At 39.0% G+C, this 13244-nt stretch overlaps 2 protein-coding genes across 10 annotated transcripts in view; both read right to left on the reverse strand.

Annotated features, from left to right (window-relative positions):
- Nucleotides 1-470, reverse strand: part of ttyh1 (tweety family member 1) — a 33023-nt gene extending 32553 nt beyond the window's left edge. For all 3 annotated transcript variants that reach the window (XM_088084444.1, XM_088084446.1, XM_042489162.2), the window contains exon 1: nucleotides 332-470. The gene's annotated coding sequence lies outside the window, so the exon portion shown is untranslated. The remainder of the gene's footprint in view (nucleotides 1-331) is intronic.
- leng9 (leukocyte receptor cluster (LRC) member 9) lies at nucleotides 339-13242 on the reverse strand. Of its 7 annotated transcripts, none has more exons than XR_015777940.1 (10): nucleotides 13011-13242; nucleotides 12575-12694; nucleotides 7960-8053; nucleotides 6555-6679; nucleotides 6102-6428; nucleotides 5720-5981; nucleotides 5175-5298; nucleotides 4581-5081; nucleotides 1064-1453; nucleotides 339-478 (listed from the first exon to the last, which is right to left on the reverse strand). XR_015777940.1 is itself a non-coding variant. In XM_088084442.1 (9 exons), exons 1-9 carry the CDS (start codon nucleotides 13093-13095, stop codon nucleotides 461-463), a joined length of 1707 nt encoding a protein of 568 aa, XP_087940568.1. In that variant the 5' UTR covers nucleotides 13096-13240; the 3' UTR covers nucleotides 342-460. The 7 variants fall into 7 exon arrangements, 4 of the variants coding, with proteins under 4 accessions (XP_087940568.1, XP_087940569.1, XP_042345095.2 ...); XR_015777938.1 differs by having other exon boundaries at nucleotides 4530-5081; XR_015777939.1 differs by having other exon boundaries at nucleotides 4520-5081.
- Nucleotides 13243-13244: the final 2 nt, after the last annotated feature.

The raw sequence follows: 13244 nt of genomic DNA on the forward strand, positions 1-13244 counted from the left end.
GATTAAAACAAAAAGAGGAAATAGAAAACAACCTGGGTGTGAAATAATTGGATGCAATCAAACTGTTACAGCATCTTATTCCACAATCGTCCATTGGAGAAGATTCATCCATTAGGTGTAATAGTTGGAAAGAAAAGAATCCATTTTGGCAAAATGGTGTAATGGTCTCATGAACATCCATTAAACATATTTCAAAATTTTACAGCAAAAATCCAAATTAGCAATACACTGCCATGTGGTGTAATGTGCATTTCTATCATAAATCATATCTTTGCAACCACATCAACAATTAAGCCATAATCGACAGGAGAGAGAGAGATGAGTCTCTTACCTCTGTCGGTTGTGATGGGAGGTTTCTCTCTCCTTCTCGTCTCGTCTCTCTCGCCGGTGTCCGTGAAATATTTACCCACTCAAAGAGGTATACTGCCAGCCATCAACGCTTGATGCTCTTGAAAAAACATCATCCTGAAAAAAACGACTTGGAGACATGCCAAAAATATGTCAAAATGGGGGGAAAAAGGTAAAAAAAAATGAGCCAATAATTCTTGCAGTTATTTAAATATTAAATTGCCAATAATTGTATGGTTGTCTGGTGACAGTGGAGAGGTGCTTGTGTTGATGGATGAGAGAGGCGCTCTCAGTGAGAGCGAGTGAGTGAGAGAGACAGCGAGAGAGAGAGTGAGAGAGTGAGTGAAAGAGAGAGAGAGAGAGAGAGAGGGATTAAGATTGAGGAGACACCCCTAAGGGACCCTTTATCGTTGCATTGTAGCCCTTCGTAGCTTAACGCCCAAGCGACTTCACAACACGGCGGCAACACGATATTGCCCAAAGATAATTAATCTGTTACTGAGGATTAGCGGGGTTAACCCCCTCACTCACTTCATACCGAGGCACACTTCTAATGCCGACCCCCACCACGCACAGTCCCCATCAACCTGACCAATCTCCGCCAGACTACCACACTGAACCCTGACCAGATTACTGAGAGAAAAGAGTCAAAATGCAGCCAACTGTGTGCACTGAATAATAGTGAAAAGAGATGTTTTTTAAGACATGCACTCACATGTTGGATGCAAAACTCCTGCCTATGATGTTCAGGATGTGTCCAGAGCTAACGTGAGGTAGAGATGCATGTAAAATTAGAGAATAAGCACACATAGATGAATATGGGGAGGGGGAGATGCAGAGGAAGGCAACATGAAATACTGAGGAGGGGAAAAAAAGTGGGTTCCCAGGGAGTGATGCTGAGAGAAAGAGGAGGGAGGGTGAGAGATGGAGTGAACAATGAATATAGAGGCTGGGGGGGTGGAGGGGGGGGAGCAGCATGCAATGGATTTTTAGGCAAAACCAGCTTTCAGAGGAGGCTGCAGGACAGCATCAACACTGATTCAGTGGCAAGGAGGCAGAGGAGAGCATGATGAGAGGGCGCTGATGGAGATGCTCTCTGGGCGATCTGAAACCAGAAATGGAAATTGGAGATATAATGAAGAGTAAAAAGAGTATGGTGTTTGTCTGCCATTGGAGAAAAGGGGGGCAGGAGCGAGCGAGCAAAGAGGGAGGGGGCGGCGTTAGTTTTTCTGTGTCACTGAAAGAGAGTGGGGGAAGGGAGGCAGGGAGATAATGCGAGCAAGGGAGCAAACAGTAGCGAGCCAGAGAGCATACTCACTGACTCATATAGCCTATGTATGCTGTATGTGTGTGAAAGAAGACAGAAAATTATATTATGTATGCAAGAGTTGTTCAGGGAGCGTTTTACGCGGCCTCCACGTGACTGTATGTAAAACCACGGCAACAGTACCGCATCCAGGCCATCCATCACCGTGCTGATAAAATATCACCACTCACAGGATTTAAAATAACCAATTCAATATTTAATGTCCTCGACAATCTACTGGTTGTAATTCATTCTAAGAGGCATACAAAGTCATCACTTTTTGTGGAAGCCCATGCATGCAATATTCATTCAAAACAGATAAATCTTGGAATTTAGCTACAACTATTTAATTCATAGCTGTAAAGAAAGAATAATCGTTCCCCCTCATGAACAATTCATGTCTCGTACATAAGCCTTTATGGCAGGTGCATATGTCCTGTCAGTGCAGCTGTAAATAGTAGATATACGTGAAGCATAAAGTTGGCCCTGTACACCGTGTTTGGTCCATGAGATAATAAATAGAGCAAAACAATTTAAAGAATTTTGTATTTTAATGATTTAAAGCTGATTTAAAATAATTTACTTGCATGTTTCTCCCTCACAGCCTGAAGGCAGATTTGACTGTGACCTCGGCATCTACAGCCGGTGATTTTTACACTGACATCATGATTCATAATGTGGGTTTAACGTTGACAAGGGCGGCAACTGATGTTTTCTTTCTAATTAATATTTTGATAAATAAAATTTGATAAAACACTAGAATGTATTTTTTCATTTCTATCTACTAAAACTAACAAGTAAGAAGACTGATGAAACTCACAGAAACGAAACACAAAACACGAAAAATGGACTTGAAGTACAGTGGATGCACTTCACCAAAGTAAACATTTGTGCTTTTAGCAAGTTCTGGATGTATTGTTATCAGCTTGCATGAATTCCTTGTATTGTCATTGTGTGGACTACATTCTAGTGTCATCAAAAATATGGATTTATTTTAAAAAAATCAATTTTGAATATTTGAAAGAGTTTCTATACTAATTTTCAACATTATCCATACACCGGTACCTGCTGCACTTTGTGTCTTAATGCTAATGTTCACTACAATCATTCTGCAGTTCTCTGCCACTAACCAAGAAAAAAAGTTGTCACCGTTATGTTTTAGCCTTGTTATATTTATTTTTAATGCAACTTTTAACTTGTATGGCCTCGTTGTCAATTTTCTCTGTGGTAGTGAAAACAGTATCAAATATCAATATTTTTCAAGATTAAAATGATAAATATCCAGTAAAGTGACAAAACAACAACATTGATTTCTCACCTTTAAAAGGACATATAACATAGGCTCTGAGATTAAAAAGGCATTAATTATAGAAAATACATATATTTTAAGTGTAGTGGAACCATTGTGCTTTTGGACCTTAACATAGGCCAGTATAAGTGAACATTGTGCTCGCCATATTAATTTAACTCCCTTTAGGCCTTCATATAAAATTGTATTTCACCCGATTATCTTTAAAAGTGCTTTTTCTCTAAATAATCTTAAACACTTAAAACAGCCATCCGATATTGGTTGAGGGTACATGGATAGTGCAAATTTCATAGGTTACTGCATCATGAAAGCTACAGTAGGTAACTCTTATTAAAAAATAAAATTATTATTATTTGCTGAAACTATCACTACTTTCCCACAGAAGTGCATGAGTCAGATAGTCTGTGAAAAAATGTTTATGTGATGTGGTCAAACTGTCAAACTAAGAAGTGCTGATTAAATATGAAACAAATTCTGTTACTGAATTGCCTATTTCTAGCCTCAAATGTTTTTAGAAACATATTTTAGTGCACTGTTTAGCTGTAAGATAAGAATGTTTGTCCTTGCTGCTAGACAGGGCTTGGTTTTTGTCTCATCTGTTTTCAACATGGAGAGCCAGGTCACAAACGTTCTCGTTTTACAGCTAAACAGTACATCAAGTCTTTCTGTTACTGCATTGCCTATTTCTTGCCTCAAATGTTTTCACAAACATATTTTTGTGCACCAAAAGAAGGAGAGGTTAAGTGCACCTTAACAGCTTTAGGATGAGCAAAGGCAGGCATGTCAATCAGTGCAATCAGAGTAGCACAGTCCTATATCAAGAGGGATTTCAGAAATTGAGGTAAAAGTATACTATAACACACGGACCATAGGCAATAAACTTTATTAAAGCATGTTCTGATACCAGAGCGTCTCTGTCAGAGTGGAACAAAACATACACTCATTGTTCGACTCTGATGAAGACGCTCTGTGTCAAAACATCTTTTAATAAAGTTTGTTGCCTCTAGTCCATGTGTTCCAGTATACTTTGGACCTAGTCTCTGATGTCTCTCTAGATATTTAAGTGTACTGTTTAACTGCAAAATAAGAAAGCTCTCTCATTTTACAGCTAAACAGTACACTAAAATATGTTTATGAAAACATCTGAGGCAGGAAATAGGCAAAGCAGCAACAGGATTTTGATTGCCTAGTTTGATTGCAGTTCATGAGTAGTGAATGATATGATTGACAGCTGCATTAGAGACTCCTCAACTCTGATTGGACATTTTCCCTCTGCTGTGGCTGATTCAAGTTAACGTCATTAGAAGCACTACAAAAAGGAGGAGGTCTTGCTCATCTACTACTATGTGGTTGTAGTGACAGTTTCAGCAAATATGACTAAAAGTTATTTTTATCAAAGTTACCAACTGTAGTTTAAACATACATGTATGTAGTGTTCCCACTCTTCTATCATCGAAGAGTTACTGTGCACACGGTCTCATAAAAACCGTCTACTTTGGAAACCCCCATGGTACAAAGGTGTAAGGTGTTTACTGGCAGACGCCCAAAATTTATACCTTTCCCTACCTTCAGGTCCCCAACCCCTTCAAAAATCCTCTCTCCCTCTACGCCCTCTACCTTGGCCAGCGTCAGGTGGTAGCGCGGATTGTAGGAGTCCCTGTGGAGCCAGCCCTCCTTCCTGAAGGCCTCCTGCAGGCCGCTGTTGAGCTGCTGGAGGTGAAGCTGAGGCTGGGGGCTCAGGTACAGCACCTTTCCGTTGAAATGCTTCAGCCTCAAGGGGAATGTCAGAGCCACCGGGGGGTTACGATCCAAATGGGCAAACTGACGGAGGATCTCCCCGGCAGCGGCCACCTCCGCTGGGCCGGACAGATTCAGGAGGCACATGGTGACGTGAAGGCTGGAGGCCGTCTGCCAGTGAGGGGCAGAGGACGGTAGAAGGGCGGTGATCTCCTCTTGCAGCTGCTGGAAACCAGAGAGGATGGCAGGAGTGTTGGCTCTGAAGGTGATGAAGTGTGTGGGTCGTTTTTTAGGGGGGCGACCACCGCTACCACGCTTCTCCTCTCTCTGCTCCAGAGGTGATGATGGATTCTGGCTGATGTTCAGGGCTCCGAGACAACTCTGCGTAAAAATAGAGGACAGAGTGATTGTGTTTAGCATGAACTATAATAGCAGAAAAAGAATTTGTTTCAAGGTGACTTGTGCTGTACCCACCAAAGTATCCTCTTTGCCTTCCCAGCTTTCGTGCCATTCTGCCGAATTCCCTTCCTCACGCTCCTCTTTAACACTTACATTCTCTTTGTGGGATAAGGACATTTGGTCTGTTGAAGCCTCAAATCTAAAATCATGATAGGCAAGGACAATTACTTAAGAGGCACAAGGATATAATTGAAATTGCTTTAAAAGTCACATAATATACAATTCTCCTTAATGTGAAATATCTTACGGACACAGTAAAAAAATACATTTCCAAGTTCCTGTGCTGTGTTCTTATGTTAACACTGCAAACATCTGCCTCTGGTTATTAAAGGTTCACAGGAACATGCAAAAGAAAACTGGGGATGCAGTCTGTGTCAATTATGCCCCAAACTAATGTAATGGAAGACAATACCTGTAGATATCAGGATATCACGTAAAACCATACTTCACAAAAACACACTTGACTGTTAGTTTGTGCTTTGTAATCATCAGCAAAGCAACAGGCTATAAGTTATTATCTGTTCTGAGTTAAATTTAAAGGGTGATCAAGAACTCCACACCTCTTTGCAGACTCCTCCATAACACATGCTTCTCCTTGTGACTCCTGTTGTTCCTGAGAAGTGTTTTCTCGACAGTTTGGCGCTGCTTGTGTTGCGTCAGCAGTGTTTGTCTCACTTTGCTTCCCCTCTTCCAGATGTGTGTTCTCAGTTTGATCACACTCTCCTGCTTCAGTCTCTTCCTGCTCACTAACAGCAGGTGCCTGCTTTTCTGTTGTTTCAAAGCAGTCTTGTTGTTGCTCTTGGCCTTCTGGGTTAATTTCCTCTGAAACAAACATTTGGCCAGCATGAATTTAAAAGAGAAGTACTGGCTTTTGTAAGTTTGGTGTAAGTTGTACATGGTTGTGTGTGTAAGGTGGGGCAGCAATAAATGGCTCTCTCTTACCCTTTACTTCCCCCTCCCCTCCAAAGGGGGGAGCCAGAGATTGACCGGTGGAGCCAAACACCCTGTCAGTCCTGCTGTGGCGGTCCCAGACGCGGTGCCCTCTGTAGGTGAAGTACTGGATCCTGTGTCTGGGCAGGGCCAGCTCAGAGGTGTAATCGCAGTCGCAGGGATTGGTGTCCCAGTTGAAGTCGTTGAAGGGACGCTCCAGCACACCCAGGAAACGATCCACATACCCCACTACAAATTCAGACCCATCCACTGATGAGTCCCACAGGATCCGAGAGATAACATCATCTGCTGTGCGCATGCGAGGCTTTTTGTTCACCTCTGTGGGAGAGTAAGACATTAAAAAAGTGTGAAAACAAAATAATGTACAGAAAATGTGAATCAGCCCCTTAAGAATATGTGATGATCATCAGATGCCAGAGGAATTCTTGCTCGATATGAAATGACCTTTTGCCTCATATTTTGGCTTTGCGGCTTTCTTCACTTTCTTTTTGTGTCTTTCTGCCTTCTCTCCATCCTGTTTGTCATCCTGGTCAGGTGTTACAGCCCCTGAATCATCTATCGATGGGTTACTAGCAAGAGAGCAATACGAGTGGAAAAAATGTCAGAATATACATGGAAAATATGACAGATGGGGAAAAAAATGCTCTTAGTCTTAATTCCATTTGACACAGATTAACCCTCGTGTAGCATTATGAACTTTGAACAGCCATATTTAGTCATGGCTGAGTGTCAGTGTCTGTCTGGTCTACAATATGAGCAGTGATTGACTAACAGAAATAAAACACATAAAATTCTTCTCAGAGCATAGAAATAATAAATTAGCATTCAGGAATCTATGAATTTAGTGTTAGTGGTTTTGCTACAGTAATTGTCAACATATTTAGTGTTATAGTTATTAAAAATAAATTAACTATAAGTAAAAAAACAATTTCTGTACATTTTCCTATGAATTTCTGTAACCAAGAGCAGCTTAGTAATATATAGTAAGAGGATAGGATCACATTTTTTTCTATTTTAAAGAGGACCCATTATGCTCATTTTCAGGTGCATACTTGTATTTTGGGTTTCTGTTTGAACATATTTACATACTTGAATGTTCAAAAAACACATTATTTTCCTCATACTGTCTGTGCTGGAACACCTCTGTCTCAGATGCATCGTGTTAATGCCTGTCTCTAACTGTAACAGAGAATAGTGGAACTTTTTATTGTGAAAAAACACCAAGAAAAGCTTCCAGCACGGATATGATCAGAAATTGGAGAGAAATTAACAACGTCAGCAACTAAGTTTACATGTTTAGCTGACGTTAGCATGTAACTATATGTAGCATTGTAGGCTGAATAATGTAAACACTTGCAATAGCGTACCTGGAGCAGATGACCATATAAGGAAATCCTGCACACTATGATGTCATACTAGCCAGAATAAAAATAACAGTTTGAATATTGTGTTAAAAACAGTACGGAAACCTGAAGTTTTTGCTTATATTACTTCTCTATGTGTTCGCTATCCCTCATTGCAAAACTCACATAAGACACAAAATTCAGAAGAGCATAATATGTTGCATTTAAAACAATATTCACAAGCCAACATCTACAGTGACGGAGTTATTAGTGGCTTAAATTGTTGTAGAATTAAGATTTTGGAGTTCGTTTTAAGGCTACCAAAATGTGAACTTATCCTCTAACATTCATGCAGCTGTGTATTTAAAATTAGCCGCTTTGGTGTCACAATAATTTGCAAATCCATATTATGTTGCTGTTTCTAAAAATGTTTTTTTCACATGTCAAGAATCTAACAAAAAATACTGAAAGTCGGGTGTTTGCTGAAGAAGGTAAGCTGAGCAGACCTGTGAGAAAAACGACATCTGTGGCCAAAATGACACTTTCCCATGAGGAAAAACTGGCACACGTTGACTCCATCCTCAACGCGCTCTGCCGAGTCTGTCAATGATAGAATGACAGAGAGAAAGTAAGAAGGGCAGACGTGTAATGAAGAAGAAAAGAAGTAAAACGTGTCTTTAGAAATTCCACTTAGTGGAGGGTATAACTTTTTTTTTTAACAAAACAAGTAAATAAAGAAACTAAAAGTATCTTTATATGGCTCCTATCACAATTCCGCTTATTACAGCATTATAGTAAAACTAATTCACTAAAAATTAACAACAAAAATTTCAATTCCACTTGAAGTCGTATAGCACTTCAAGATGAATATTATTTAAAAAATCAGTTACTGGAGCAACAGCATTACAATAAAACCTGAATAAGCCGCAAATCTTGCTCTCTGTTTACAACACCTGTGTGATGGCGGATGTAAACAACGGATCGATCCTTTGATCCTTGTTCGTAAATCGAAAGTACAAGAAAATTACCTGAAAATTACTACTAAAAAAAAAGAAAAAAAAGTACGATAAAAAAAACAACAACAAAATGACCTGGAAAAAGTGCAACAATGGTGTAAAATAATTATAAATATTTAAATGTGATGATTTTGATATAGTTTTTTTCTAACCTTTTTTCCCTTGACATTTATCCCCAGCTTTTAAAAATAATTGTCTAAATCTACAAATTTCTTGCAATTTGGCAGGACATGTCTTACCTAGTTGCCTTTTTTCATGTTTTTGAAAGAAATTAGACCAATTTGCACAGGGTTCAAGGTTTAAATAGTTGTGAAATGTGTCTGAAAGCAGCACAAGGAAGTGTTGTTGCTCTATGTTTCAAAGGGTTAAACCAGCAGGCTGGATAAATAAAAAAAATATTTACACAGTATTATGTTAGACTAAGTCATACTTTGAACAGGAAATGAGGTATCTGTTTCTGCTGTTTGTGTTTTCAGTCCATGGTTGAGTTGTGACTCCTGTATAAGCCTCCACGTCAGTCAGATATTGTAATGTATGCCAAATCATACGTAGATGTTAAATGCACAAACGTCTGGAAATATGATCCTCCAGTCACATGTCCTGAAATCTTAAACTAGATTATGTCTGATTCTTAGGAGGTCTGACATTAGAATGTATAATTTGAATAAAAAATAAATCAGTGATTAATCAGTGATAGGAAAGGTGATCACCAACAGGACACTCACAGCGGAAAATATGATTAACATTTCATTTACTTTCCACTACACTACCAGAGTATAACTCATGTAACAGGTGGCAATGACTCGAACCAGAAGACTGAAATGTCAGCCAAGTAGGCGGGACATGATTGGCTGTAATCTCAAACACATACCACACACCCCGCAATGCTATTTCCAGATAGGAGAACTGGTTGTGACTCACGCTCCAAATCCTTTAATTATTGGCTGTAATAATCTTACTTCCCACTGACACAGCACTGGCTGGCACGGGTTTCCCAAATCTCGGGAGAACATGAGCAAACTTTTAGCAGACGGTCAACTGTTTCTCCGTATAACATAGGGTGAAGTGAGGTAATGTGGGACAAATGAGGTTTTACATATTGGGCTCTTTAAATATTAGCTGCCAGCAACCAAACATGTTTTTGAGAAACAAATGTGCTTTACATGAAACAATCATTTTTGTTCATTTGAGATAACAAGTATGGGCAGGACAAAGAGTCAAAAAATGTCCGGTCTCTGAACTTGCCAGGAAAAACATGTGGCATGCTTGCATGACTTTCTAATTTTGGTAATAAGACTCCTGCAGCTAAAATGTTTGTAGAATGAGCTTTTTATTATTTAAAATCTAAATATTATCACAACACTGTTTATAAGAAAAGGTTTTAAGCGAGTATTTGACACATTCAGGTAAAAAGAGAGACATTTTTTAAAAGTAAAACAGGCATGTTTTTAGGCTACCAGGTGCCATTAAGTTATGACTTATACTATTTTGTGCCACCTGTAACATTTCAGATATTTCTTGTATTTTTGTCACTTGACAAATATTAAACATCATGTTGTAAGGCCACATCAGCTACAAAAATCCCCCCTTATGCTGCCCCTGTATTTTTACACAGCTCCAGTGTGTGATTATGCAGCATCCCGCAATCAAAAGAGGCATGACAGGCGTGACGTGTAACACAACGTCAGCCTGTAGTGTATGTCACACAACATATGCGTCAGTGGCACTTTATAGAAAATAACAGAGGCATAGCATGTCAATAATAATCATTCATCTTCTCTCTTATATATTTTTTACGTTATACACAGAACAGTAAGGTGGCATAACGGCGTGATATTCCCGCCTTGAGCAGTCAGTGTAAAAGCTGCTTTTGTTACGCACACATACATGTCCAGTGTTGACAATATGGCACCAAGCAAACAGGCAACGAAAAAACAGGGAAAGTGTGGCAGAAAGGTTGGACATGGTTTTTTAATAAATAGCCATAGGTTGGATTTACTGAATTAAAGACTGAACTAATAAATGAATATCACCTTTTTTTTAAAAATATAAACAGAGATTATTGTCCCATTTTACCTGAACGTGTTACCAGAGTGAGGTCGGGGTTATCGGAGTGATTGAAGTTTCTTAATTATTTTACTTAACAAAGTATTGTCCTCATACAAATAGCAGAGAACCATAACAAGTTATAAAAGTAACACTCACACAATTCTGCAGAGAGAGTTTTCATTGGTTTTCTTGGTAATACCAAAAAATGTCCCTAAGAGCCAGACCTTACCTTACAGGAAGTGACTGGGTAAAACATTAACTAGGAAAAAATTCTTGGAAAGTTTTTCTGGATTTGAGCTCAGTGAAGCAGGTGATGCAAGTGAGGGAGGGGATGCAGACAGTTGATATTTGTTGCCTACTTAATTAGAAGCCAGAGCCGACACCTGACTCACTTCCTGATCCCCCTGACACATTTCCAGCAGAGTCCACTTGCATTAACTGAATTTGTTTATTGAAATCACAGAAGTCTGTGCACTTACTCAGGTCATCCTTCACAGTTCAAGACTCCAGCTACACAATAACATAACCGAAAGCTTACCAGAAGTCCAGTTGTTCACAGTAACACAGAAAAATACCAGAGAGAAAGGTATTCAGTGACAGAGTCAATAACTGAGAAAAGACTCAAATGGATTCCAGTAAGTTACTGGCAGGTCTACTCCACAGATGATAAGTCTCTTCTATATTTGAAACTTTATATCAGACATGCCCAAAGTCCATACTGGGGGCTGATCGTGGCCCTCAGGCCAATTTTAAACCTGGCTTGTTGTTCAAAATATACTATATGTGGCCCCACTCGTTATTGGTTGATACAGCCGGACCACTTTGTATTTTTTCCATTCACCTCATGATGGCAAGACTATCGTACTGTTTGTAGACAAGCACCAATGTGTTTTCATGAACAGACAACAGACAAGCAAACAAAAACTAACCTTACAGGAGACATTTCCTAATAGGTAGCAGACATGGCCACAGTAAAGCAGAGATGTAAGAAAATATCGATACCCTTGAGTATCGCCAATTATTCTTTCATCATACAGTGTTTCTGAGAATCAATTCAGTATTGTTTTTGGGTTTATACTAGGGGTAAACCAAATTTGGTTTTTAAGGGCCGATACAGATTATCTGTGGTTAATAAGACCGATAACCAATATTTGGAACCGATATGCATTTGCAATAAAAATTATAATCTTTCTGTCAATATTTAGAATTTATTATATAACAACATCCAACACAAAACTTTGTTTAAATGTTGGCAAGTGTTGAATCAATATCGACTTTGAAAATCATATACAGCAAGTTGCAGGCAACTTTTTTTATAAAGCCAAGTGAAAATTTAAATAAAAAATGAATGAATAAAAATAGCTCCCGGAGGTTTCACTAAGTAAATGTTCCTCCTATGCTGACACTTTCTTTGCACTTTTTAATTACTTAATTTTATCTGCGATCGATAAAATAAAACGCTAATAAAGATAATCTGCAAAATGCCAAATATCGGCCCCGATAATTGTCCAGGCCGATAATCGTTGACCCTAATTTAAACCCCTGACTGCTAGAGAGCAGTGCTTTAATCTGTCCTATGACTGCTACTCCAACCTAAAAACATATTTCTAGCGCATTACAGGGGCTGTGATAAATCCAGATCCTACTGTTCTGATTGTAATGATCAGTATCAGTATCTGTCCTGAAAAGCCAATATCAGTCGACCCCAAATTACTCACAATATTGCAATATGTCCCAATACACTGAATCACACCCTGTGTTGTGATAACTGTGTACTGCCATATTCTTGCCAATACATAATAATCCTACAGCAAAGAAGTATAATTCTTTCTCACTGAAAGATGAGGTGTTTTTTTCTCATTTGTACAGGATTATTTCAAATAACCCTCATGATGTGGGAAGCAGCTGTCCATCAGGTATTTTCACATTACAGCCCCCATTCAAAAAAGTTTGGACACTCCTGCTTTATATGGAGTATCCCATAATGTCTAAAATGATAGTAGCCGTTGGAGAAGCATTTGACAAACGCCAAACAGTTACTGTGTATTTGATTTACCTGTTGTGGGTTTCAGGGTGTCTCTGTCACAGTTAGGGACCCCTGTCTCTGGACCACCATCTCTCTGGTACTCTGCTGGTACTGATGGCTCTCCTAATCCGTCTGATGACATGCTCAAACCTGTGTTTTAAAAGACACTGTTACTTCAAAAAACACCTGCTGTGCCACACTGGTGTTTGAAGCTATACCTGTTTCACCTGATGATGAATGACAAACAAAAGCGGACACTCCTAAAACTGTAATTCTAAAAACAAACTCGGCTAGTTTTCATGCGGAAGTAATTGTTTGGCGTTCATTAGAAATGTTTAAACAATCAACAACTCCTGAAGAAAGTTACCGTCATATATATAATAATACAAACATATAATACAAATCACATCTTTACTAAAAAATAAAAATCGCCTGAAAGTTATTTTTAAGTGTTTTACATACTAACCGAAGGAGCACGCGATTCTGACTTTAACGCCCTTTGAACCCGAGTTTGTTGACGCGACGGGAATCATGGGTAATGTAGTTTTCATTTGTCTTTAGTCGAAAAATGCTTCTGAGGGAATGTTGAATAAAACTTAACCTTCCCAAATTAACATATTGATTATTGAGTTTCTCATTTCTTTAAAAAGACTCGTGATACCGTCGAAAGTTTCGTTAAAATTGCGAAAAGCTCGCGCAG

This window comes from Plectropomus leopardus, chromosome 11 (genome assembly GCF_026936395.1).
Source record: "Plectropomus leopardus strain MGB_pleo_1.0 chromosome 11, ASM2693639v1, whole genome shotgun sequence".
NCBI lineage: Eukaryota > Metazoa > Chordata > Actinopteri > Perciformes > Serranidae > Plectropomus > Plectropomus leopardus.

What these genes read in the sequence shown, in the direction of transcription:
- leng9 (XM_042489161.2), bottom strand. Translation starts at nt 13,095, where the DNA reads ATGAAAACTACATTACCCATGATTCCCGTCGCGTCAACAAACTCGGGT. An exon ending in AGGGGAGGGGGAAGTAAAGG is followed by an intron (nt 5,982 to 6,101) that starts GTAAGAGAGAGC and finishes TGTTTGTTTCAG; the next exon opens with AGGAAATTAACCCAGAAGGC. An exon ending in AAGGCAAAGAGGATACTTTG is followed by an intron (nt 5,082 to 5,174) that starts GTGGGTACAGCA and finishes ATTTTTACGCAG; the next exon opens with AGTTGTCTCGGAGCCCTGAA.